Source organism: Kwoniella europaea, chromosome 1, assembly GCF_036810445.1.
Source record: "Kwoniella europaea PYCC6329 chromosome 1, complete sequence".
Classification (NCBI taxonomy): domain Eukaryota; kingdom Fungi; phylum Basidiomycota; class Tremellomycetes; order Tremellales; family Cryptococcaceae; genus Kwoniella; species Kwoniella europaea.
Window position 1 is genome coordinate 7,628,860 of NC_089487.1, and position 22,759 is coordinate 7,651,618.

Sequence of the window (22,759 nt, forward strand, 5' to 3'; positions counted from 1 at the left end):
TGGTGATGAGCAAAGGGAAACAGGATTTAGATGGATTCAGTTGCATTGATGAATTCCCATCGTATGGGGTACCATGACGAGATAGATCATGGTCGACAAGGCAACACACGATGACATTGATACCGAACTCGAATTGATCTCATCATCACTCTTACCGGCTGAACGACTCACCTCCTCAGATTCAGGATCATGGCCTAGAGTGATTGATATAACCAGCGAGGACAGTAGACTGTCACTGCATATCATTGTTGATGAGGGGTACAGAGTCAAAGATGCCGTGCAGATAGAGGTCAAGAGCAAGTCTATGGGCAGAGAGGAAGCTTCGGGATGGAAAGAGCGGGTGGGAGAGAACATGGAAGATTGGAATGAGGAAGAAGAGTGAGTAAATACATACCATCGTTCCAAGCATATAATACACATGCATATAACTGAGTGTACATCGTAGCTATCCGCTATATCAGATACTCACTATCCATTTCCTTCCTTTACTGGCACCTTCCACATCTACTCCACCCATAACAATATCACCTGCCCAAGATCCAGTCCCTATCAACGACACTTCACTTAAACCTCATCACTGTCTACTAATTTCCCATCATCTCCTCTCCAACACAAAACGCAAGGACCTCTTATCCTTATCTTCCGAATTATCGCTAGTGGGATTTTCCAAAACCGGTCATCCAGGTATAATGTATGCGATAGGATTGTTATCCGATCTGGAAGAGTGGGTAAGGGAAGTCAAAAGTTGGAATTGGCTTGCTCTGAGAGTACGTGTTGCCCCTGAGCCTATACCCGAGGAGGAAGGGGTGTTTGAGAAGGAAGGGAAGGGCAAAGAGAATGGTGCAAGGGGAGGGAAAGGAAGAGGTGAATGGATAGAGTTGGAGAAGATTAATGAGGCGCTGGATTGGTTGAGAATGAGAGGGAAGGGGAGAGAGAGGATTCTGGTTGATTGTGGGGTGGGTGGGTGAGGGTGATGAGATAGAGGGCAAGTGAGCATGCCTGGTTGCGATCATGATCATATCCATACGTCGGCATGTCCATGAATGTATCGAGTGAAGGATGACGTGTGATGTGACGCTCTTCACCTGACGCACAGACCTCCCCATTCAAAGGTTCCCTCTCATTCCTTGAATCTCATACACTCGACAATTGTTCTCCTTCTTTCATTCTTCGTTCCCTCAATTGTCACTCACATCTCTTCTATCATCCTCTCTCAGCCTCCCTCGCCCCTCGACGCACCTCAAGATGCAGGCTGCGATGGAATATCTCAGACAGCAAAGAGGTCTGGGAGAAGACCACGTTATCGTGACCGAGCATCACACTACAAAAGTGAACTGTCTCCTTCCTTGTTTCCTGCTATGTCATTGACTCATCATCACGAATCACAGATCTTCCAGCAGCTCAGCACACTCGATATCACGGAGGAAGACCACGATGATACTACTTCCAAACCTATATCGAAGTTGCTCGGACTTACCAATGATAATCCATTTCAAGATTTCGAGAGACCACTTAACATCCCTCGTAAAGTCCAGGAATTCTGTAATTACGTTCAAGAAAACCACATGAGAGGGTTGAAGGAATTCTCCATAGAGAAGTTGAAGGAAGAACCTATTGGTAATTTACTCAATCTCTCATATTGAGGATACGAGTATAAGTATGAAGATTGATATAATTTGCTTTTTTACCCAACAGACAACCCGTTCCCACTCTATCTCCGACCCAAGGAGTATATGCTCACTGCGAAAGCTATCAAGCGAACGCATGATTGCTCAGAAGGGAAGAAAGTGCTTCCTTCCGTCTACACACAACTGGGTGGGAAAGGAAAGTTCAGTACTCTAGATCGAGTTGATGATGAGATTGAAGAAGAGAGGAAGGTGGATGAAGATGAAGCTTTGTAAGTGATTCTCACGAAATCAACATAGTACAAAAGGGGATTAGGCTGATGGACTCTTCGTTTGACATAGGGATTTGAAAATATCTCTCTCTCACAAGCAAGAACGAGAGCTACGAGCATGGCTCCGAGATCGTACCGAGAAGATCACTCCCTATCTGAATCGTTGGAAAGGCAATATCGAAGGTCATCCCATCTTACGAGAATGGCAAGAAGCTGCAGAAGGCCTCCAAGTGAGATGATCCTCTACTATCTCTTGACTATGATAGACTGATATCGCATGTCATCAGGATTTGGCGCAAGTAATCCCTGAACCGATGTTCCCTCTCTCAAGCTACCAGATGTACAACGATGTGCCAATCACACCTGACCGAGGGGGTGACATGACAGTCGGGGATCATGGTCAAGATGAGCTTAGGGATGTGTCGGGATGGGCAGACGATGATATCGGAGATGAAGCTTACAGAGTTGAAAATCTCGAGGAATTCAGTCAATTCGTCGTTCTGATTATGAGCTATAATTCCCTGCTTATACTTGTTCCTTTTCAGATGGAAAAATACAGCCAACAACGACACATACTAGTGCGAAACCTCTTCGCTTGGGCAACACTGGCCGGAGAAGCTACGAAGATGATACGCTACATTGGCCTAGATATGAGTATCAATTTGAGGCGGGCTCGCCAAGAGATGACATCTCGATGATGGGTGAGTGCTCTTCAAATGATGGTATGTGGTCTATATTCACTGGCTTTCAAATCAGAAGCACCAACGTATGCTCCTCACAACGAACTAGAACATTTTGATGTGGAAGATACACGTCATGCATTCGGACCAACGCCCATCTCGTCACCTACCAGCGGCCACATTCGAACTTCTTGGTCACCAAATCATAATGATGCCTACGTGAATCATGATCTTTTGGACGATCCAATCCCAACCCAGGAAGATCGACCAAAGTGGAACGAATCTACCGAGACTATCTTCAAAGAGTGGCTCGATCCTGCAGCTTTTCAAACACCTTCACCGAATTTGGACATGCAAATGAACAATGCAAATCAGTCATATCAAACGATAAGTCACGCCCAAGATCAGAATATCGCGCAGAATCAGTGGGATGAAGGAATGAGCACGCGTGAATGTCATAGCCCTGATTCCGCAAGCAACAGCTGCTGACTGATCACCTACGTACTGCAACCCCTCCAATAGGACGACAACCTACATGGGATCCCGCTGCTACAATGCCCGTAAAAGTTTCCGGCTCAGTCGATCGACACTCGCATTCCCACTATCCAGCCTCTGATCACTTCACCCATATTGATGAAATGGAAGGTATGTTGGCAAATCAGGTGAGTACTGGTTAGACTCAACCGGGCTGATAGCTAATATTGCGTGCGATGGAAATAGCGTGACTGGGAGTAAGTCGAGTATCTACTTCGAAGGACAAAAACTGATTGCCCAAGCTGTAGGGCGACACGTGAAGTTCCGACGGCCTACAACGACCACCAGCCCCGACTCGCTACTCCTTACTGGGAGACTTCATCCCTAGCACCCCACACCGTTGCCCCTGGACTGATCAATCCCTCTCAGCCTATCGTTAGATCAGATACATCTCTCGAGAATGATGGACATGCAGCTTCTCCTATAACACCATCCAGACCTCGATGGGCCACTCAACCACCGTCTCGAGTGGATGATCACCGGGGATTGGATCAGACAGAATCATCGCAGCTTTTCACGAACGTCAGGAGTGCGAACACCAATACACCCGATCAGTCTTCTCAGCCCGCTCTAGCCCCGGTCATCTCGCATAAACGAGCCTTTCCATCTTCGACCTCAGCAGACCAACAGCGAGCAACTAAAAAGTTGGCCGCGACTAACAACCTCTCTCTCAAAGACATTGTACTAGCTCATAAAGCATCGAGCGACAATAGAGACAACAAGGGCAAGAAGAAGGCTTCAAAAAGTGATTCATTCAAGAGACCTTGTGGCCCGAATATGTTCTCTCTGGATGGGTACCTCGCTCTTCACCAACGCAACGATCTCATCAGCAAGTCGGGGAAGAAGTATCACGAGAGCAAGAAAGATGAGATTGATAAAAGACTTGAGGAAGAAGAAAGGACCCAATGGATGTCTGATCCATGTATCAAGAATCCCAAATGGTATAACAACGCTATAGAAAATCCAACTAATACACCATCAGAGGGCCCTTTCCCGATTCTAGTGGCAATGTCAATCTTCCAGAATCTCCCCTTGGTCCGAGCACTTCGATCGGAAGGGTTTTTGTTGGTTGAGAGGGAAAATAAGATGCACTCTGTTGACATAGTTCTCTCACCTACCACCGCTGTACTCGTCCAAGATCTAGCTAAATTGTCATATGGCTACGAACAATTACTCAAAGATGTAAAAGATTCATGTACGAAGTTCAAGAAGGTCATAGTCGTCTTCGAGACTATTTCATTCGCTAAGTCGGAAAAAGACTCAGAATTCAAGAAGAAAATCAACCCGCTCACAACAGATGCTCCACAGGGGCTTGCTACTTTCAGAAGACTCCTTCCGATCGCTTTGAATAGTGTCAAGGAGACTATAGGAACTGTCGAGATGGTTTTCGCATATGATGGAGCGAGCCAAGTGGCGAAGAACTTGATGTGGCTGATGGACGATGAAGGAAAGAAAACTTTGAAGAAGGATAAGAAAGGATATCAGGATGTTTATGGGGATAGAAAATGGTTGCAAGATGAGCCGGATGTGAGTAAATGGGAGCTCATGAAGGGTTTTACTGTTCCAGTCCGTATGCAGGCGGGAGGAAGAGTGAAGCTGATGTCCTGAGATATGCAATAGGAACAAGAGCTAGAATTGCTCATGACTCATTTCGGACTCAATATCTTCTGTGCATGGTATGCTACCAGTCGATATGGTACGGCTGAACGTGTGATTACGGGGATGGACGATGTAGAAAGGAAGAAAGCTTTCGAGCTTGTATTTGGGGAGACTGCGGTAGTGAGCTGGCGATTGCTGATCTAAGAGATGGGAATTGAGCTGACATGGGTGTGTGGCAGGAACGATTCAATGAGGAGATTGCGAAGAAAGATAAGGTATCCCGAAGTGGCAAATAAAACTTCTGTGATGAGGAGCAGACAACAACGGATTAAGAGAGGAATGAAGCAGAATCGTTAAATATGATGTTTGTGCTGGATCAATCGAGGCATGACTAACGGTGAGGATTGTATTATATATTAGTGTACTCGTGATGAATTGCGATACATACATGTATGTACTAAGATCAGATGGTAAACAAAGACGATACAACCCCAAGCTCAAGTCACCAGGACGTAAGACACGACAGCAAATTACGAAGTTCACCTATCATCATCTACTTTTCAAAAATTCGGTTGACCATTCTTTTTAGGGTTCATCGGATTTCCAATTCTCAAAGCCATCGTATCCATTATATCCCTTTCACCTGAACTCTGTATCTTCCCATTCCCATTGTCCTTACCCGCTTCCAAGTCTTTGCCAGTGCCACTCCTATTGCGTTCGACCCATGACTTTAGGTATGTATGGATGATGAACCATCCGAAAACCAATGCCACTATCGAAGAGAAGCTAATGACGAAGTATGCAGCGGGATTCCAATGGAACTGATATACGTCCTTCAGCGATGCCAGCTGGGATAGACTGTATTGTGTAGGAAGAGCTGCCAAAGCGGCTGCTGCTGATGAAGAGGCTGCGTCCGCTTGAGCAGATTCAGGTGATGTGGCGAGAGTGGCGTTGGAAGAGGAAAGAGAGGTTATTTGAGCGGCTAGTGCTGGTGTATTGCTTAATGATGCATTGATAGTCTGGCTTTGCGTTGCATTTACAGATGGGACGGGAGATGAATCCTCGGATGATGATAGAATCGTTGTGGATGTTGGAGTCGAAAGTGAACTTGCTTTGCTGAATGATGATCAAAAGAAGATCAGCAAATGTCGTTAGTTTTCTGGTACAGTAGGGACAACCAGTTTGCAAAATTGTATAAGTCACTCACTCGAAAGTCTTCTCACTCTGTATGATAGCATAATCGAAACTCATCCTCTTTCCTTCTCCTTCAACATTCACTAATCTCAATGTATGATCTGTATCTGCCATATTATGCTGTTCGAATAGCAGATGATGATAATCCAGCTCCTCTTGTTCTTGAGGGAACGTCCCTAAGGTTTGATCATCTAATATAAATTCGATTGAACTGTATGAAGGACCTATCATACCGTATGTCCAAATATCGCTACCTACATAACCCAATCACACTAGTCAGTCTCGATACCTACCCCTAACCCACCCAACTCTGATCTGTAGATGCTCACCTGTGAAACTCAATTCTACCCAACTAGCTTTCTCCTCCGTCCACGATATCGAGCTAATCCAAAATTGGTCTAATATCGGAGCCATCTGATCGACCTGTTCAGGATTTATATACTGATTCGAACCATTCACACGTAACATGTTCCATCCTTCCGATAGAGAAAGAGATGGGGTGGACCATTGTGAGTCGTCTATTGTATAATTCTGGGACCTACAATCGTGGATTATATGGGATCAAATGATGAAGTGTTCGTGTTCAGCAGGAAGGGGACTTACATCTTTATAAGGCCAATGAAACCTGTCCAATGACCGTGGGACAGAAATGCTCTGAGATTGATTGAGGAATGTCTTTCTGACTTGAGGCTCCCAAGGACAATTGATAGAGTTTGGTATCGGGCTATCAAGTTGGATCTCTTCTAGCCTTAGTACTCAACTGGCGAGTAGGTGAATTCAGAGCGTAAAGCGGCGAATTGAATGAATTTAGTTCACTGAGGATTGATTAAGGCGTAATTGTCAGACATCTGAGCGCAAGGTGTAGGAAGTACAGGGAGATTGTGTCAGTCGTTCATTTTCATTCATGACCTGTCAAAGATCTGATAAATCATTTTTGTGTTCTAGTTTCGCTCCATCACTTATTACCAACGCAGATCGCAGTGTCTTCAAAGCCATTGCTCATGCCATTCTGCTTTGAGCAAAGCAATATGAAAGGAACATCTACCAGATTACAGTGACCTACCTTTAAGGGGTTGTTAATCTTCCCCTTGATAAAGGATGTCCTTCATAGTACATGAAGACATACTACCACCGTCCACCAATGAAGATGCTTTCGATCGCTGATTAAAGTATAGATTGCTACATCATGTACCATGATGGTCATCGGTCCTGCGCCACAAGGTACTGACAGTCGCACAAACATAAAATCCGAGTTTGCATACAGTCATTAAATATCCAATCAAAGCATTAGTCAAGTAGAATACAGTCAATCCCATCCCATCTACAGTATCAGATTATGCAAATATGTATATAAAGTAAGAACCTCACAGGTATTGCCTACCTAACTTCCCTCTCAACAGCTCTATATCCTCTACCCCTCTTCTTAAATCTCCACCGTTTGATAGCGACCAGCAATCTACTAATAGGTTTCTCACCGAACCTCTCAAATCCAAACGCAGCTGCAATGTTGATAGCTGCTATGAGTAACAGTTCGAATTTGAATTCCAAGGGAAGTTTGATGATATCCAATATCAGTGCAATTGGCTGAGCAGGCGATAGGAGAACATAAGTTGAGAATGCCCCAAGACCCAGTAGACAGATGACAAGTGATGCTATAAAGTATTTCCAAGATCAGCTTGGCTTTCATGTTGATGGAGTTAGAGGCAACTGATCAGAAAGTGGACTCACGGTTCGTGTACAGAGGTTTCCTGTATGGAGGTCCAACACTGAATACTCCAGCAACTAAGATATATTGGAAACAAGATACCAAGAACAACGCCGAGTTCTCATAATTGAATGTCTCGAGTTTGTCGACATTCGTATCAGGGGGAGTGTACCAAGATTGTTTCCTAACCCATACAAATACGAATATCTGTACTGCGGAGTTGAGCACGATCTGACCGATGATGCTGATAAGAACTTTTCGTGAGACAAGGCTGGCCGTGGGACGTTTTGGGTGGATCTTGGGGTATGGGAGGGTTCGTCCCACTAGGAGCAAAAGTCAGCTGGAGTGTCCCTACGCTTAAAACAGCTACACGTACTGGCTACGGCAATAGGGATAATGACGAATAGGTCAATGTATAAGAATCTATAGATAAAATAGAGATGAGCTATCACGACTTATTTGGGGAGTAACAATCAAGCTGAACATACTGGAAATCCCCCAAACTCGACGCAAACGAATAAAGTAATGTGACCGTTGTGAACTGGATCATCGAGTAGAGAGCCCTATATGACAGTAAAACAAATCAGCTACGTCATGTACAATCAAGCTGATATCACTCACATATACTTGAAACAACTGAAACTAGTGACCAATGCCGCTCTACCTTCTTTGATGATCTCGACCATACATCCAATATCAGGTATCCTCGAGGTGAACGGAGCAGCTACACTGGCTTCGGCCTCACTTAATGATACTCCGACATCTGCAGCTTTAAGAGCACCACAATCGTTCGCACCGTCTCCACAGAATGCTACGGTATATCCTAATGCCTGTAATCGTTCGACGAGTTCTGCCTTTTCGTCAGGCGACATTCGAGCGAAGATGACTCCTTTGACGAGCATCTACCGAATAACGCAGTGATCAGCTCGAGAAGCCGTATAGAAAAGCACAGTGAACAAGTTGGTAGATGGGACTCACCCTCTCCATAGTTTCCAGTTCGGCATACTCCAACATCCACTTGAACACATCACCCGTCAAAGCCAATTGATAATCGTGACTTTCTGGATCTTGACCATCCAACGTGACTCCCATCTGAGTGACCATGGGTTTCAAAGTATATTCATCCAATTTATGACGTTCATCATCGACAGATGACCAGTCTAATTGAGCGCCCTCGCAGGTACCGGTACCAGGTATGAAAGTCGGTATGTACACGCTGGCCGAGTGAGATACCATACCACATTCTCTCGCGACTGAAATTGCCGTTCGGACATTATCTCCTGTCACCATTCGACATGCCAGATGAGCTGCACGCAATGTGTGGATGTTCGGCGCTGTATTGGGTTTGAGCTTGTTCTCGAATACGATGAATCCAAGGAACTGAAGATCGGATTCGGCCACCTCACTAAGAAAATGACTTAATTAGCTGACGAATAGCAACATGCATTGAAAAAGCTCACCGTCTCATCCTTTGGGCTTTGAGCCAAGTCAAACCCTCGATGGATTTACCGGCGATAGCAATTACTCGGAAACCATTTCGAGTATAGTAAGAAAGCATATCATCGTAATCAAGCGGGACTGGTATGGTTTGTCAGCTCTGTGTCATCAGGATATTCGCCATACGAGTTCGCTCACATGTGGAAGGATCACAGATATCAGGCATGACTTCCGGTGCGCCCTTCACATAGACTTCCATACTATTTGATTTTAGCCTCTTGACGATGACACTCATCCTTCGTAAGGCCGAAACGAAATCATAAGTCCGAATGACACCGAGTTCGAGGAAGTGGGCGTGCTAAAACGTGATTTCAAGTTGATCGTCAATTTCGTTGCGTGTGTAAGTGGGAGACGAACACAACGTAACGGAGGTTATGCACTCACCTTGCTACCAGATTTCAAAGCATCTTCCATCTTCCATCTATCCGTCCCGGGTGGTCTCACAACAGTCTGAATGAGACTTTGAGGTTTTGTTCCCGATCCTGATCCGCTCGCCGAGGTGGAAGTAGCCTTGTTAGGTATAGGTCTTGATTGACCCTCGTCCAATGTCCAGCCGGTATATTCGAACATCTTGATATCCAGTGGATCACCAATGACTTCACCATCGATCAATTTGAGCGCATGACATGTGGCCAAAGCATATAACAAAGGCGTTTTACCGTTGATTCCACCTTCGATCGGTACATCTTGAATCTCGGAATGTAATTCGGAAAACCTTTGATCTTGTCTATCAATCGTACGGACTCCCAATACGTCTAATCCGTCTTCTGTCAAGGTACCAGTCTTGTCGAAACATACCACGTTGATCTTACCGCCAATATTGACTCGGTTGGGTGATATACAGAAGATACCGCTTTTCCTCAATCGTTCGATAGCGAACGTGGTACCGATGGTGAGTGTTGCGGGTAATGCAGGTGGGACGACAATGGTAATCAGGTCTAGAGCTCGAAGGGCGATAGTATGCCAATGAATCTAAGGATTGGGTGTTGTCAGCTTCGTATCGAACGCAGATGAAAAGTCTGCTAACTTACTCCGATTCGGATGAATTGAACAGCGGAGACAGCAAATCCCAATCCAGCAATGATAGTCAAAACACCAATGAAATTCATAGAATCACGACTTAAATGCTTATTAGCTATCTTTACGATTCCGGAATGTTAATCGAACAGCTACTCACTAGAACTTGAAACCCATCGGTTTAGGGAACAACATCGATCTTACTAAAGCACCTTTAGTAGTGTTGAACCCAGTTCTAGTCACCATAGCCAATGCCACTGGTTCTTCCGACTTTGGTGCCCAGGGTGGTCTAGCTCCAGCTCTAACTCTTATGATCTTGGTTCCAGAGAACAAGTAATGTTTGGCCAGATCCCCATCGATCTCCGAAGATCCTTGTTTCGTTTCCTTTGACATCGATCGTAGGTTTTCATCTTTCACAGGTATCTTACTGACCGGTACTGATTCTCCAGTCAACATCGATTCGTTGACGATCGCATCGCCAGAGAGTAATACAGCATCACAAGGGAAGACAGGCAAGTTGGCATCGGAAGCGTCGAATATATCTCCAGGGACGAGCTTGGCACAATCCATAACCACCCATTCACCATCCACCAATATCTGTAGTAGTAGTCGAATAGAACGATGGAAGCGATTTGGATAGAACGGGTGGAGGACCTGATGCGAGACTCCTTATGGAATCGATGGTTCGTTTTGTTTCGACCAAAGTTCGATCGGGTAGCAGGAGATCGTTTTGTTTCGACCAAAGCAGAATGACCGTTGGACGTGTGATTGGGATTGGGTGAGCCATTGTGACCTCGAAGAGACGGCGCTGTAGATGATCCGGCGGTAGGTGGGGCAGTTGCAGCGTGGTAGACAGTCGATAGTGGGTATGGATAAGGAATGATCTGCAAGGGTATCGTCTAGATCGCCATATGGAGTCTAAATTAGATAATGACAGATCAGCGTCGACATGGGAACGCGCGTCAGCTGATCGATTTACTCACCTCGACAACAAGCCAAGTTCCTTCTTTCGCATCAAAAGCCGTTTCTTTACCCAAAACTTGACCCATATACTAGGGATCCATCGACCCAATAATCCTAGAGCACCAAAAGTGACAATACATCCAAACCACCAAATAGCATTCCTGAACGGATCTGTTCTGTAACATGTGAATCTTATTGATAGATCTTCGTCGGGTAGGACAACAGTTTGCCTGGATGGCACAGCAACACTGACGAAATCTTTAGGTTCGGCCATGTCGTATGGTCTTGCATTCGGTTCACCGAAAATACCGTCTGTTGCTGAGGGCACTCCTCCCACTCCACCACCAGCAGAATGACCGTTGGACGTGTGATTGGGATTGGGTGAGCCATTGTGACCTCGAAGAGACGGCGCTGTAGATGATCCGGCGGTAGGTGGGGCAGTTGCAGCGTGGTGAGGGAAGACAGTCGATAGTGGGTATGGATAAGGAATGATCTGCAAGGGTATCACATGTAGATCGCCATATGGAGTCTAAATTAGGGATAATGACAGATCAGCGTCGACATGGGAACGCGCGTCAGCTGATCGATTTACTCACCTCGACAACAAGCCAAGTTCCTTCTTTCGCTTCATCAAAAGCCGTTTCTTTACCCAAAAACTTGACCCATATACTAGGGATCCATCGACCCAATAATCCTAGAGCACCAAAAGTGACAATACATCCAAACCACCAAATAGCATTCCTGAACGGATCTGTTCTGTAACATGTGAATCTTATTGATAGATCTTCGTCGGGTAGGACAACAGTTTGCCTGGATGGCACAGCAACACTGACGAAATCTTTAGGTTCGGCCATGTCGTATGGTCTTGCATTCGGTTCACCGAAAATACCGTCTGTTGCTGAGGGCACTAAAGGCATATTGGGTGAGGTAGGTCTTGATTGGGGCGGTAAGGAAGTATCATCCGCCAGAGACGATGTGTATCCTTCTTCGGGATCTCTTTCGGACATATATGAGTCCGCGTCATCTTCATCGCCATACCAGTCATCTTCTTCACTTGTCGAAGGTGATCTAGATCTTGTCCTGTGTCTTCGACTGGAAATTTCCGATCCAGACCCTCGTCGGGATCTGGAATGAGAATATGATCTTCTATGTCCATCCTGTAATGCTGCTTCCTCATCTTCTACCTCGTTCCTTGAGAATCCAATGTACGATGCGATTCTACCCAAGGTGGTGGAAGGTCGTGCGGGACTCATCATTGGACTGGCCGGTGATGGCTCATAATCGTCGTCCATAGCGGCTGGAGACTGCGCTTGAACATGATCATCAGGTCTATAAGAGAAATATCCACTTGAGGGAGCGGCAACTTGATTTGATTGAGCTCTACTATGTCGCCGCGTTGATCGTTTACTATATGACCTTCCCATCCTTTGACCTGCCCCGTGATCCTCGTCTTCCGAATCGATGGCGAAGACTCCAGAGCTCGGAGACTGAAGTAAGTCCACTTGTGAGCCAGTCTGCCGGCGAAATTGACCAGAGGGTCGATCTTGCGTGAACGATTGTCTAGATGCTATGGAAGCACGTCTTGACCCTGGTCTCATGTGCGTACGGGTAATCGAAGAAGGTGTGATACCGCCATCTACATTCAATGATCGTCAGTACATGCGCATTTTTGAATTGCATAAGACGACACTGACCATTCTCACCACCAGCCCAACTCGTCCAACTTCCAACCATCATCTCCTGCGGACCTTCCTTCCTCTCCCGTTCTCTTTCGATCGCTACAGCCTGTACCACCGCATCAGGTGCGTTCTCCGTATAATCATATGTAGATGGACCTGCATCTTTCTGATGCTGTAGCGGGGCAGGTATACCCCCTACGACATTCTTCTGGTCTTTCGGTACAGGTACAGGGTGAAAAGTGTCTGGAGCCGTGGGACGTGATTGGGAGATTGCAGACGGCAACGCAGTGTTAGATACCCCTGGCGATGGTGGGTCTGCCATTTTGATGAGGTGTGACTGATGGTGAGGCCTTCACTTTGATCGATCGGGTATTGTTGTTTTGGATACCTGTTGGTTCACCTTGTATAGGATGTGATCATCATGGCCTCCTTCATCATCATTCATCTCCTACTGGCCAGGATTGATCCATGACCTAACCTATTTTAAAAAAGTTACGTAACAAAGAGACGCCCAAAAAACCTCGTGGATATCACATGGTTTTGATTCCGACCTGAGAATGATTCTGGTATTTGCCACCCAGTTCTGTAAATTTCTGAGATGATCGACACGATTCATCCCATGAAAGAGATAGATGATAGATTGATATTATACATTTGGTAGTACTTGATTACATCCTACAGACGACATCGCACCCTTCACTTAACAAACACACAGAGTACAACCCAAAACCCAAAATGCCAGACTTGAACGAACTCCTTCGATGGTCAATCGCCAATTCCACTCTCCCTTCCTCGCAAGATGGCCAACAGACAGCGGCAGAAGGAACCCAGCAGGTATCTTCCTCCGAGGGAGGTCTGACAATCCGATACAACCCTCCTTCCTCAGCCACCCACAGCGGTACATCAGCTCTTCATCCTTCAGATCTAGCTCCTGCAGATTTATCACCCGCTTCGACACCTGGTCCAGGAACTCCTACGGGGGAAATACCATCTCAGACGTTCCCTTTGCCCAGCACTACACCTAAGAGGAATGATCTTACGACGGAGATGCTAGATTTAATATTGGGTAAGAGCGACTCGATAACGATGAAGGAGAAAATGGCTTTTGCAGTTGATGAGAAGAACCCCCTGGAGGAGAGGGTAGAAGCACTGGATGATTTTGAAATGGTAAGTTCGTAGTTACATCGCACGTTCTTCTCGTTATATAGAATTAACAATAGATCTTAATGCTGATTTCGTTTTCTTATGATTTATAAGTTGATCGAACTGATAGATAATGCCAATAACATGCCAATCCTCAAACTCTGGCAACCACTCTTAAATCTACTATCATCCCCCGAAGATGAGATTGTGTCAAACGCATTATGGATAATAGGTACAGCCGTACAGAACAATATCAAAGCTCAAGCTGCTGTGAGTCTGCGTCTGAAATATTAGCTCGTCTTTACTCTTACTGATAATTCTATTTCTTTTAGCTATATATACATTCTGCTTTCCCATTAATACTCCAGTCATACCTCACCTCCTCTTCACCCGCCGTCAGGTCAAAAGCAATCTACGCCCTATCCGCATCGTTGAAACACTGGCCATTAGCTTCCCAAGCTCTATCTCAGAAGCACGAAAATGTCACGGTAACGGGGTATGAAGTACTGTTAAAAGGGTTAAAAGATTCCGATAAAAATGTTAGAAAGAAGGTATCATTCTTGGTATCTACGTTGGTACTCCAAGCAAATGATAAATATGATCAAAAAGAATTACCCAATGAGGTACGAAATGTCATCGAGGAACTCACCAAGAGTAACACAGTGAAAGAAGAAGGTTTGATAGATGGCCTCAGCAGATCTGGCATATTTAAGGAGTCGCTTGATCAGCTCAAGGATGTCAATGAGGATAATCTAGAATTTGAAGAGAACAGTTTAAAGAGTCTGATAAATGCTCTGAAGACTAGTGGATTGAATGACGACGAAAGAGGACAGTTTAAAGGTATCTGGAATGGATTGAATGCTCAACAGAGAGAAGATAGAGGTTTGGATAAAGATGGGATAGACTCGGTGAATAAGATGATAGCATAAGGTTCTAAGTGTATATCTGATCAACATCATAGACCGTATGTAGATCATACAAGTACAATCCGCATGTATATAGATAATCGCATTCGCTACCAATCCATTATAAATCTTATATACAAAAAGATTGTCCAAAAATATCGAAATTGTACAGCCAAATGAACACCCGTCATTACCGCCGTTCTCTGAGTATGTACACGACAACGAATACCAAACTTATTGCGAAACCAGCTATGAAAGCGAACAGGACCAATACGTCTCTGTAGATGGCCAAGAGAAGAGAATCAATCAGCCTGAACTAAACTGTTAAAATACCATGTGTAAATATAGATAACTCACCTATAATAATTATTCATACCAAACCCGAATAGGGTTTGCATAATTATCGTAGCTCCAATTTCGACTCTTACCCCATTGAGTGAATCCTAAAGTACATTCCATTGTCAAAATTAGCGAATAATCCTTGTCCTTATTAACAATCTTCGATATGGGTAATGTCGTCAGATAGGGAGAAGATCGAACAGATTTATACTTACAACTATCTGCAACCCACTTCCTACCTCATTCACACTCAAAGCCTCTAAAGTATATCCCAAAGTTGAGAAGTACCTTAACCATCTCAACACAGGTGGGATCTGCGATATATTTACGAAGAATCTGTAGATCACAAGTAAATACACCAGTCAGCTTGTTCATCCAGGAAAACGATAGTAGTACTCGATTCGGAAGCTGATGTTGACTCACCCCGCATAAGTCATTAAGAACAAATTGCATAGCGAACTTAAGAGGATAGCTACTCCTCCATTCCTGAATAGACAGGCAAGAAGGAAGTTCTGATGAAAGATACGACGATTAGCTATCAAATCTGATAGGGCTATGTAACATGAGTCGCATTCCAGTGGACTTACGAATAGTGTCATTCCCATTGAAAACTCTACGATGATCAGGAGGAATTTGAAGAATCGAGCTGCGTCGTGAGATAGTCCGACCACTGAAAGGCTTGCAGTCAGCATACCGCAGGGCAATTTCACTAGAATTACTCACTGAAGTAGACGATTATGCTATCGATCAATGTTAGGAAGTCAGCCGAATTTGGAGAATTTTTTATGTTTTTACTATTGACCTACCTAACTAGAATCGTAGGAATCAACCTCAAGGGTATCACGTCAAATAGGACTCTGGTCAATAACCATGCTTGAGGTCTAGATATTCATCTCCCATCAGCTGATCCAAGCATTTCATTGGCAGGGTAAGCTGGGACGTACGAATAGAACTCCCCTGCTCTTTCTCTCAAAAATAGTCCTCTAACCTCTATGAGATTGTATAGAGCACTGTCATCCACATTCAAATTTCATCAGTTCGAAACCTTGTCAAATGGTAGAGCCCACTCACCTCAGACTGGAGAAGGCAATCAACGATCCAAGGAAGAACAAACTTCCTATCCTATTTTGAAATCCTGCGATGGTGATTCCTACTTTGTAGTACAACCCTCCAGCGAAGATACCAACAAGGCACGAGAAGAAGATATGAGCGATCAGAAGCGTTTTGTCTCTACGGTATCATTCATATGAGGTATCAGCATTTCAAGTGGTCGTTGAGACAATTGGATCGATTTTTCACTCACCTTTTTAGATTTCGCCATTCTCTTCCACTTAGAATCTCCACCTGAGTCAAGAACGTAGTCGCGCAATGTGATTTGGGCCATCTCCACCAACTCTGTTTGATCGTACTTTGACTTTCCAAAGTCGCTGTAGCATTATCATCCCTTGAAGACAGCATGACGTTTGATCGAGGGCTCGGTGGGTATGTGATTGTTTTCTCGTTCAGGGGGGATTCACTGGCCTGATCTTGATTCGCAATACCATCCTGCTCGATGCTTGTGTAGGAAGTTTCGCCACTGGAATCTCTTTCAATCTCACCATTATGTTGAGGAGGAATGTTATTTTCAGAACTTGCAATTTCCAATAGATAATCAGCGATATTATACCCTTCAGGACATCTATATCCTTTTTTCTCAAAGTACTCCTTCGCGGAGATACCACCTCTACCAGAATACAGTTGATTTCCTCTACTCAATAGTATAACTTGATCGAAAGCTTGATATAATGCTGAACTAGGTTGATGTATGGATGCGATGATGGTCGTACCACTTTGCGCCAAAGTCTTTAACAGTCTAACTAATCTTGATGCAGATACAGAATCTAAGCCCGAGGTAGGTTCGTCAAGTACCAATATATCAGGTGAAGACACTAACTCAATTCCTATCGAGACTCTTCTGGCTTCTCCTCCTGATATACCTCGATATTCAGATGAGCCGATTCGAGTATTGGCTATATGATCCAGATGTAATTGAGAAAGAACCGTCTGAGCTCGCTCGATCTTGCTTGACGATGGGATAGATTCAGGTAATCGAAGTTGAGCGGCGAAGACGAGTGTTTCTAGGACGGTAGAAGTAGGCGAGAGGATGTCCGCCTGGACACAAAAAAAAAAGACCATCAGCTGCGATAACACTCATTGAAGTACGTAGTTGTTTATCAGCTTCAACTCACCTGATCAACATATCCAACTCTCACTCGGCCTCCTCTTCCATCCTCTTGCGTGAAACCTACACTTCCCTTGGCTATCCCCTCTTTCCTCTTCCCAGCTAATATATCTACCAACGTAGATTTACCAGCCCCACTAGGTCCCAAGATGCAAGCGAATCCTCCAGGAGGTATACTACCTGACGATCCAACTAATACACTCTTTCCTTGATCATCGTCTGTATGGCGGGAAGAAGTAGCCTTTTCAACTTCGGTGTTACTATTTGATCTTTTACCTGAACCTTTTAAGAAGCTGTACAGGTTCTCAAACCATCTCGAAGTGTACGAGGGATTCTTGATCGTATATCCAACATTCTTCCACTCTATTCCTACTCCACCTGATTTCCTTATACTTCCATTAGCATTCATATCCCTCCTTGCTTTTCTTCGCATGATGAATCCCCAGATGATGATTCCTATAATTGCTAGGAGGATCGCTCCGACCACCGCCAACCCAGCTATCACTCCTCCGCTCAGACCATCACCTGATGCTGCAGTTGAGGTAACACCTAGCGCTTGGTCAATGACGTATTGTTGGACACATTCACCAAACGAGCATGAAGAAAGCTCGAGTCCGTTGGTACCGAATAAAGCGACGAGGAAGGATTGTTTAAAGTTGCATGTGTTCGAGGCGAAACAGTCTATCGTCAATGGTCCGGCGAGGGTATTAATGGCCCCAGTGAGGTTCTGAGAGGGTGACTGTGAGATATGTCAGCATGTTTATCTTATGGTGATCGGGTATGGAGGTGATAATCAGATGCAGAGTGAAAAACGACGTGAATAAGAGATATCACTCACTGTCCCACCACCGCAGAACAGGGTATTCTCTCTACATTTACATTCCATCTCTGGACAAGTCCATGTCGACCCATTCCCACTCCCTGATTGACCTTGAACTACATTCTGAGTACAACCTGTGGCTTGACAATAGAATTGCTCAACGCCTTCATACCATAATTGCATCTGAACCTGTCCATTATCATGCAACAACCCAGCTTGAGTCAACGTATCTTGCCCTCCAGGTGAGAGTGACGAATTGAGAGATCGGGTGATAGTCGCAGTTGATGAGCCAGGGAATAACGCTTGGAGGGTAGATTGGATCACTGAGCAGGATAATTGGGACGCGGAATAGACAACGGGGATGGTCGAGCATGTCAGTGTATTGCTGAGTGCTGAAGTGGAAGATGAGAGCGAGTTGGATGAATTGAGGTATCTTGTGAGTGAAGAAGTACATGATGACGAGGATGTGCATACTAATTCCAAGATGCAGGTCAGATCAGTCAGCAACTTTACAATTTGATATACGCTAGATTCGACTAACCAGAACATCCTGGTCCTGTCCATCCATCCTCGCACCCACATCCGCCCGCAGAGACATTTCCAAAACCCCCTGTACCGCCCGGAGCAGCGTTAACAGGGTTATACAAGTTGCCTCCGCAGACCGGAAGATCACATTGAGACGAAGGGACGTTGAAGCCTGGTGGACAGAGACAACTCGAGTCGAGGGAGCTACCGAAGTTTGAACATTGTTGTGCTTGAGCTGAAGCGATGAGCAGTAAGTGGGAAAGTAGCATTGAGACAATCATGATCCACGGTGTATCCACTTGATGGTTAGGTACTTGTATGATCAAGTCCAGTATATGATCTTGAGCTTAATGAACCGGAATGTAATGTTGGCCGGTCTGTTTGGTCACTCTTCCCTTGACTTGCTTCTTCTCTTTTCGGTTCTCACAAACACATCCTTCGGAAATGACAGAAACGATCTAGAAACCCTCTACAGATCTATCGATCTAACAGTCTATGGTGATCTCACGAGTGAATAAGAGATATGTAGGTCGAATAAGGTGGGACCACTTTTGCGGTGAGATTGTTTACGATATCCATCTCACTTCGCACGTCTTAAAACATGACCATGAAATCCAGGTTAGTAGGTGATCGACGCTTTATAGTATTCCCTGAATCATTCTAATCAGATCTACTGTGATTTCTAATCGACCTGCCAAACAGGTTTGTAATCGACACTAATCTTTATGACTAATGCCAATAAGCAGTGATAAGGAACGAGGTGATATGCATGTATATCGCAGCAGAATTCCTATATGTACAGCTTTACCATCCCAATACATGTATATAACACAGTGATACTCCCCTTCCAAACTTTCATCTTTACCATGTATTGTATACCAAGTCCAATCCTATCGTGTGTGCGAATCTACTATCTACAATCTACCAATGCTTCAACTCTTAGTCCTGCATGTACCTTTTGGCATGTTTTTGTCTAATGAGCGTGGAAACAAGTCGAGCAAGTACCTTTGCTCTTGAATACATTTTGGGTGAAATCCTCACACCCACAAATCCCACATTGTCCTGCGCTGACCTCACCATGTGAAGCTTGCGGAGAGATGTGCATTGAGGATAACCCATTTGAGACCGAAGTGTTATGGTCGTGATCATGATCATGAAGATCCTCGTCGTCCTCTGATCCAGCAAAGGGTGAAGATATCTTTGTACTTGCAGAAGTGGCTGTACCAGATCTCTGTCTACCGAATATCGGTGGAGGTGGTGTCAAATGAGCTGAGGGGGAAGTAGCACCGATACTCAGTAGATTATTCGAAGACGCTGATCTTCTAGATTGTGGCGGTGGCGGGGGAGGTCCCTTTTTGCCAATCGTATTTGATCTTTCCCTCGCTACGGCAACTGGATGAGCCTCAGCAGCCAAAGAAGCAGTTTGATTATGTTCAGCATCTGAAAATCCATATGCATCGGATTCCAATTCCGATTCACTCTCTGTAAAACCCATCACTGGCGAAGGCGGCAAGTTGTTTCGTTTGTTGGAAATAGTAGATGAAGCGGGGGGAGGAGGTATGCTTCTCTGACCTGAAGAGCTGTCAGGCGGTAGCATTCGTCTGGTCGGCATTGGGGGAGGTACGGCAGTTTGAGGTGAAGGTGTATAATCTTCGGTGTATGATTTAGGGAATAACCCTGATCTACCATCACATTCGCCAATCCACCAATCATCCGATACCTTGGTCTTCACTTCTATCACCTGTCCAATCGTCAAATCCAGTTCATCCGACGCATTACCATGATAGTCATATAGCGCTTTGACATATTGAGCGTTGGGATCGGTATATTTCGGCGGAGAAGTCAACGCTCGTCTCATTGCGGGTGGTTGAGGAGTATTGTAGAAGGAGCTGGAAGTGGAAAGTTGAGATATCGATCTTGTTGGTGGTTCTTCCTCATAATCTTCGTCTTCTTCAGAATTCAACGCAGCTCTAGAATCATTGAATTTGTCTTTACTGTACGATGATTTCTTCTTGTGCGAGGATGACGCAACGGCTGAAAGACCTGATTTCCGACCGAATGAACCGAATGAGGGCAACATCGATTTCTTCTCCTTGGATTTACCGTTCGAAGAAGCATTACTATGCGATCTGGATCTGTTCGTTGTGACGGCTCCTTCGTCATCGGATGATTGCGGTAACCCATGTCGAGAGGTATGTGATCGGGTGACTGCTGTTCGTCCGAGCGATCGAGAGGAGGTAGCCGTATTGGACCTGGCACGAGTGGTTATTGATCGACTACCACTATATATGTAGCGTCTGATGAGCTTGCTTCGCCATTGTGACTGGAGATATAAATGAAAGCTTACTTTCCGCCCCAATTGTTGTAAAGATCTTTCAATATATCATGGCATTTACTATGATATTCCAATTCAGCTTCTAAAAGATCTTTAAGACCAATAATCTGCTGTTCTTCAGTCTCTTGTATGCCAATCATTCTTTGTTGAGTCTCTTCTTCTATCTCTTCGCTACGTACGTGTGCTCCCTCAGTCAGCTACTTTGCCCTTGGAGTGGTGAGGTGAAAAACCCACAATCTAGCCTTAGCAATGTTAACATCTTCCTCTAGTGCCGCTGAATCTTTCTTGCTATTTTGCGCTTTGGATATCGCCGCGTCTAAAGCGAGCCTGTTGAGGATAATCAGATCAGCTCTGTACCAGTAAAAGGAAAATCTCGAGCTCGCCTTCTAGAGTCCAACTTTTTCCTTAGAGCTTTATACTCGTTCACCGCTGCCAATGCAGTTTCTAAAATAATTCATCAGCTTTAAAAAGTCTGAGCCCATATTAGCTAAAAACGTACCCATTCCAGCGATATAACCATCACCCAGCCTAGCACTGAAATCCTCTTGAGCCTATACATCAGACCGATGGTCATAAGCCATCTTTCTTTTGAGATAATATGCAGTCACAAGCTTACAGCAGCGAGTCTACACCTAGCTCTACCGTATTTCGATAATCCATCACCTATCATCCAAAGTAAGCTACATTCCTGCCACTTCCATAGTCACACAATGGCTCACCGTATTCTTCACCTATCTCATCTCCATAATCAATCATGACCAGACCCAGAGCTTCGGTATAAGTTATCTTGTCTTTGCCTGACCCGGGCGGTGGGTAGGGATCAGCAGTGGGTTTGACTTTTGTTAATTGGTTGTAGAATGGTTGTGATGTTGCGTGTAAGCTGCGAATCATAACACGGCAGCATCAGCTCTGATCATTTCATGAAATCAAAATCATAACTGAGATTGTGTCGCTCAATTAAGACTGACCGCTCAATCCCTATTCTCCTGACATCAATCTCCTTCTCGAACTCTGTAAATTCAGAAGAGAGGTTGGTCTTCTCTCCTGAGAACACCTGTGGACATCAAGATGTAGGTCAGTCCTACTCCATCCCAATTGGAAATGATGGAGACACAAGACTGTTACATACCTTCTCATTGGTCCATTGCGTTACCTTGCCCAACTACGGAATGAGACTCGAGTCAGCGGCATGCTGACCAGAGGTAAGGTGGACATACCTGTTTGAGCGCTTTTCGTTGCATTTTTGTCGATATGTGTGGACACCTAGCGATAGATCTACTATCACAGCTATCGCACTCTGTAAGTGGTCGGAACAGTATACTGTCCGTGAACGAATGAGGTGAGAGGTGTCGATGGATGTTGTCAAAGGAGAACAAAGGTGGTGTCATGATTTCATCGTTGCATGACAGCTCAAGCTCACAGTACGTAACGGGTAACGGGGACCGTTCCTTGACGACCGACTACGACTGTTCCTAATCAACATTACAAAGCATCCCTAATGCAATGCATTCCTGTTCCTTATCCCATTACAACGCGTCGAAGGGGATAATAAGCTATATATCTTGGCTCGTCATGACGAATCAATGATGGATGTATTGCGATTTTCCTCATTGACACATTCCAGTCATTGCATAGACACCTTCCATACCGCTCAACATGACTCGTACGATATAGCGACGTACTGAACGACCCTAGACAAGAAGAGG

General features: G+C 44.9%; 7 protein-coding genes across 7 annotated transcripts; 3 read left to right on the forward strand and 4 right to left on the reverse strand.

Moving 5' to 3' along the window:
* Positions 1-88: 88 nt before the first annotated feature.
* V865_002902 (uncharacterized protein) lies at positions 89-968 on the forward strand (the record flags this gene model as incomplete). Its single annotated transcript, XM_066226701.1, has 2 exons — positions 89-378; positions 446-968. 2 exons carry the CDS (start codon positions 89-91, stop codon positions 966-968), a joined length of 813 nt encoding a protein of 270 aa, XP_066082798.1.
* A 277-nt stretch (positions 969-1,245) lies between these two features.
* On the forward strand, positions 1,246-5,006 carry V865_002903 (uncharacterized protein; the record flags this gene model as incomplete). The annotated part of the gene is made up of 12 exons (XM_066226702.1): positions 1,246-1,329; positions 1,389-1,617; positions 1,696-1,897; positions 1,968-2,127; positions 2,185-2,383; positions 2,443-2,598; positions 2,654-3,025; positions 3,100-3,239; positions 3,298-3,308; positions 3,360-4,638; positions 4,732-4,890; positions 4,950-5,006. The coding sequence occupies 12 exons, from the start codon at positions 1,246-1,248 to the stop codon at positions 5,004-5,006; spliced, it is 3,048 nt and encodes a 1,015-aa protein (XP_066082799.1).
* Positions 5,007-5,270: 264 nt separating this feature from the next.
* V865_002904 (uncharacterized protein) lies at positions 5,271-6,372 on the reverse strand (the record flags this gene model as incomplete). Its single annotated transcript, XM_066226703.1, has 3 exons — positions 5,271-5,826; positions 5,918-6,158; positions 6,234-6,372. 3 exons carry the CDS (start codon positions 6,370-6,372, stop codon positions 5,271-5,273), a joined length of 936 nt encoding a protein of 311 aa, XP_066082800.1.
* Positions 6,373-7,281: 909 nt separating this feature from the next.
* V865_002905 (uncharacterized protein) lies at positions 7,282-13,087 on the reverse strand (the record flags this gene model as incomplete). Its single annotated transcript, XM_066226704.1, has 16 exons — positions 7,282-7,556; positions 7,633-7,932; positions 7,986-8,032; positions 8,098-8,172; positions 8,231-8,511; positions 8,588-9,014; positions 9,070-9,187; positions 9,245-9,404; positions 9,491-10,078; positions 10,138-10,225; positions 10,284-10,720; positions 10,864-11,022; positions 11,107-11,175; positions 11,340-11,615; positions 11,683-12,722; positions 12,781-13,087. The coding sequence occupies 16 exons, from the start codon at positions 13,085-13,087 to the stop codon at positions 7,282-7,284; spliced, it is 4,647 nt and encodes a 1,548-aa protein (XP_066082801.1).
* A 413-nt stretch (positions 13,088-13,500) lies between these two features.
* On the forward strand, positions 13,501-14,837 carry V865_002906 (uncharacterized protein; the record flags this gene model as incomplete). Its single annotated transcript, XM_066226705.1, has 3 exons — positions 13,501-13,932; positions 14,023-14,178; positions 14,241-14,837. The coding sequence occupies 3 exons, from the start codon at positions 13,501-13,503 to the stop codon at positions 14,835-14,837; spliced, it is 1,185 nt and encodes a 394-aa protein (XP_066082802.1).
* A 166-nt stretch (positions 14,838-15,003) lies between these two features.
* On the reverse strand, positions 15,004-18,987 carry V865_002907 (uncharacterized protein; the record flags this gene model as incomplete). The annotated part of the gene is made up of 13 exons (XM_066226706.1): positions 15,004-15,091; positions 15,171-15,256; positions 15,368-15,488; positions 15,576-15,664; positions 15,740-15,822; positions 15,876-15,892; positions 15,959-16,033; positions 16,097-16,162; positions 16,224-16,382; positions 16,456-17,303; positions 17,381-18,112; positions 18,212-18,666; positions 18,735-18,987. The coding sequence occupies 13 exons, from the start codon at positions 18,985-18,987 to the stop codon at positions 15,004-15,006; spliced, it is 3,072 nt and encodes a 1,023-aa protein (XP_066082803.1).
* A 704-nt stretch (positions 18,988-19,691) lies between these two features.
* V865_002908 (uncharacterized protein) lies at positions 19,692-22,294 on the reverse strand (the record flags this gene model as incomplete). Its single annotated transcript, XM_066226707.1, has 10 exons — positions 19,692-21,000; positions 21,066-21,224; positions 21,288-21,380; positions 21,437-21,497; positions 21,553-21,604; positions 21,670-21,716; positions 21,773-21,933; positions 22,022-22,107; positions 22,183-22,215; positions 22,271-22,294. The coding sequence occupies 10 exons, from the start codon at positions 22,292-22,294 to the stop codon at positions 19,692-19,694; spliced, it is 2,025 nt and encodes a 674-aa protein (XP_066082804.1).
* Between the last annotated feature and the right edge of the window lie 465 nt (positions 22,295-22,759).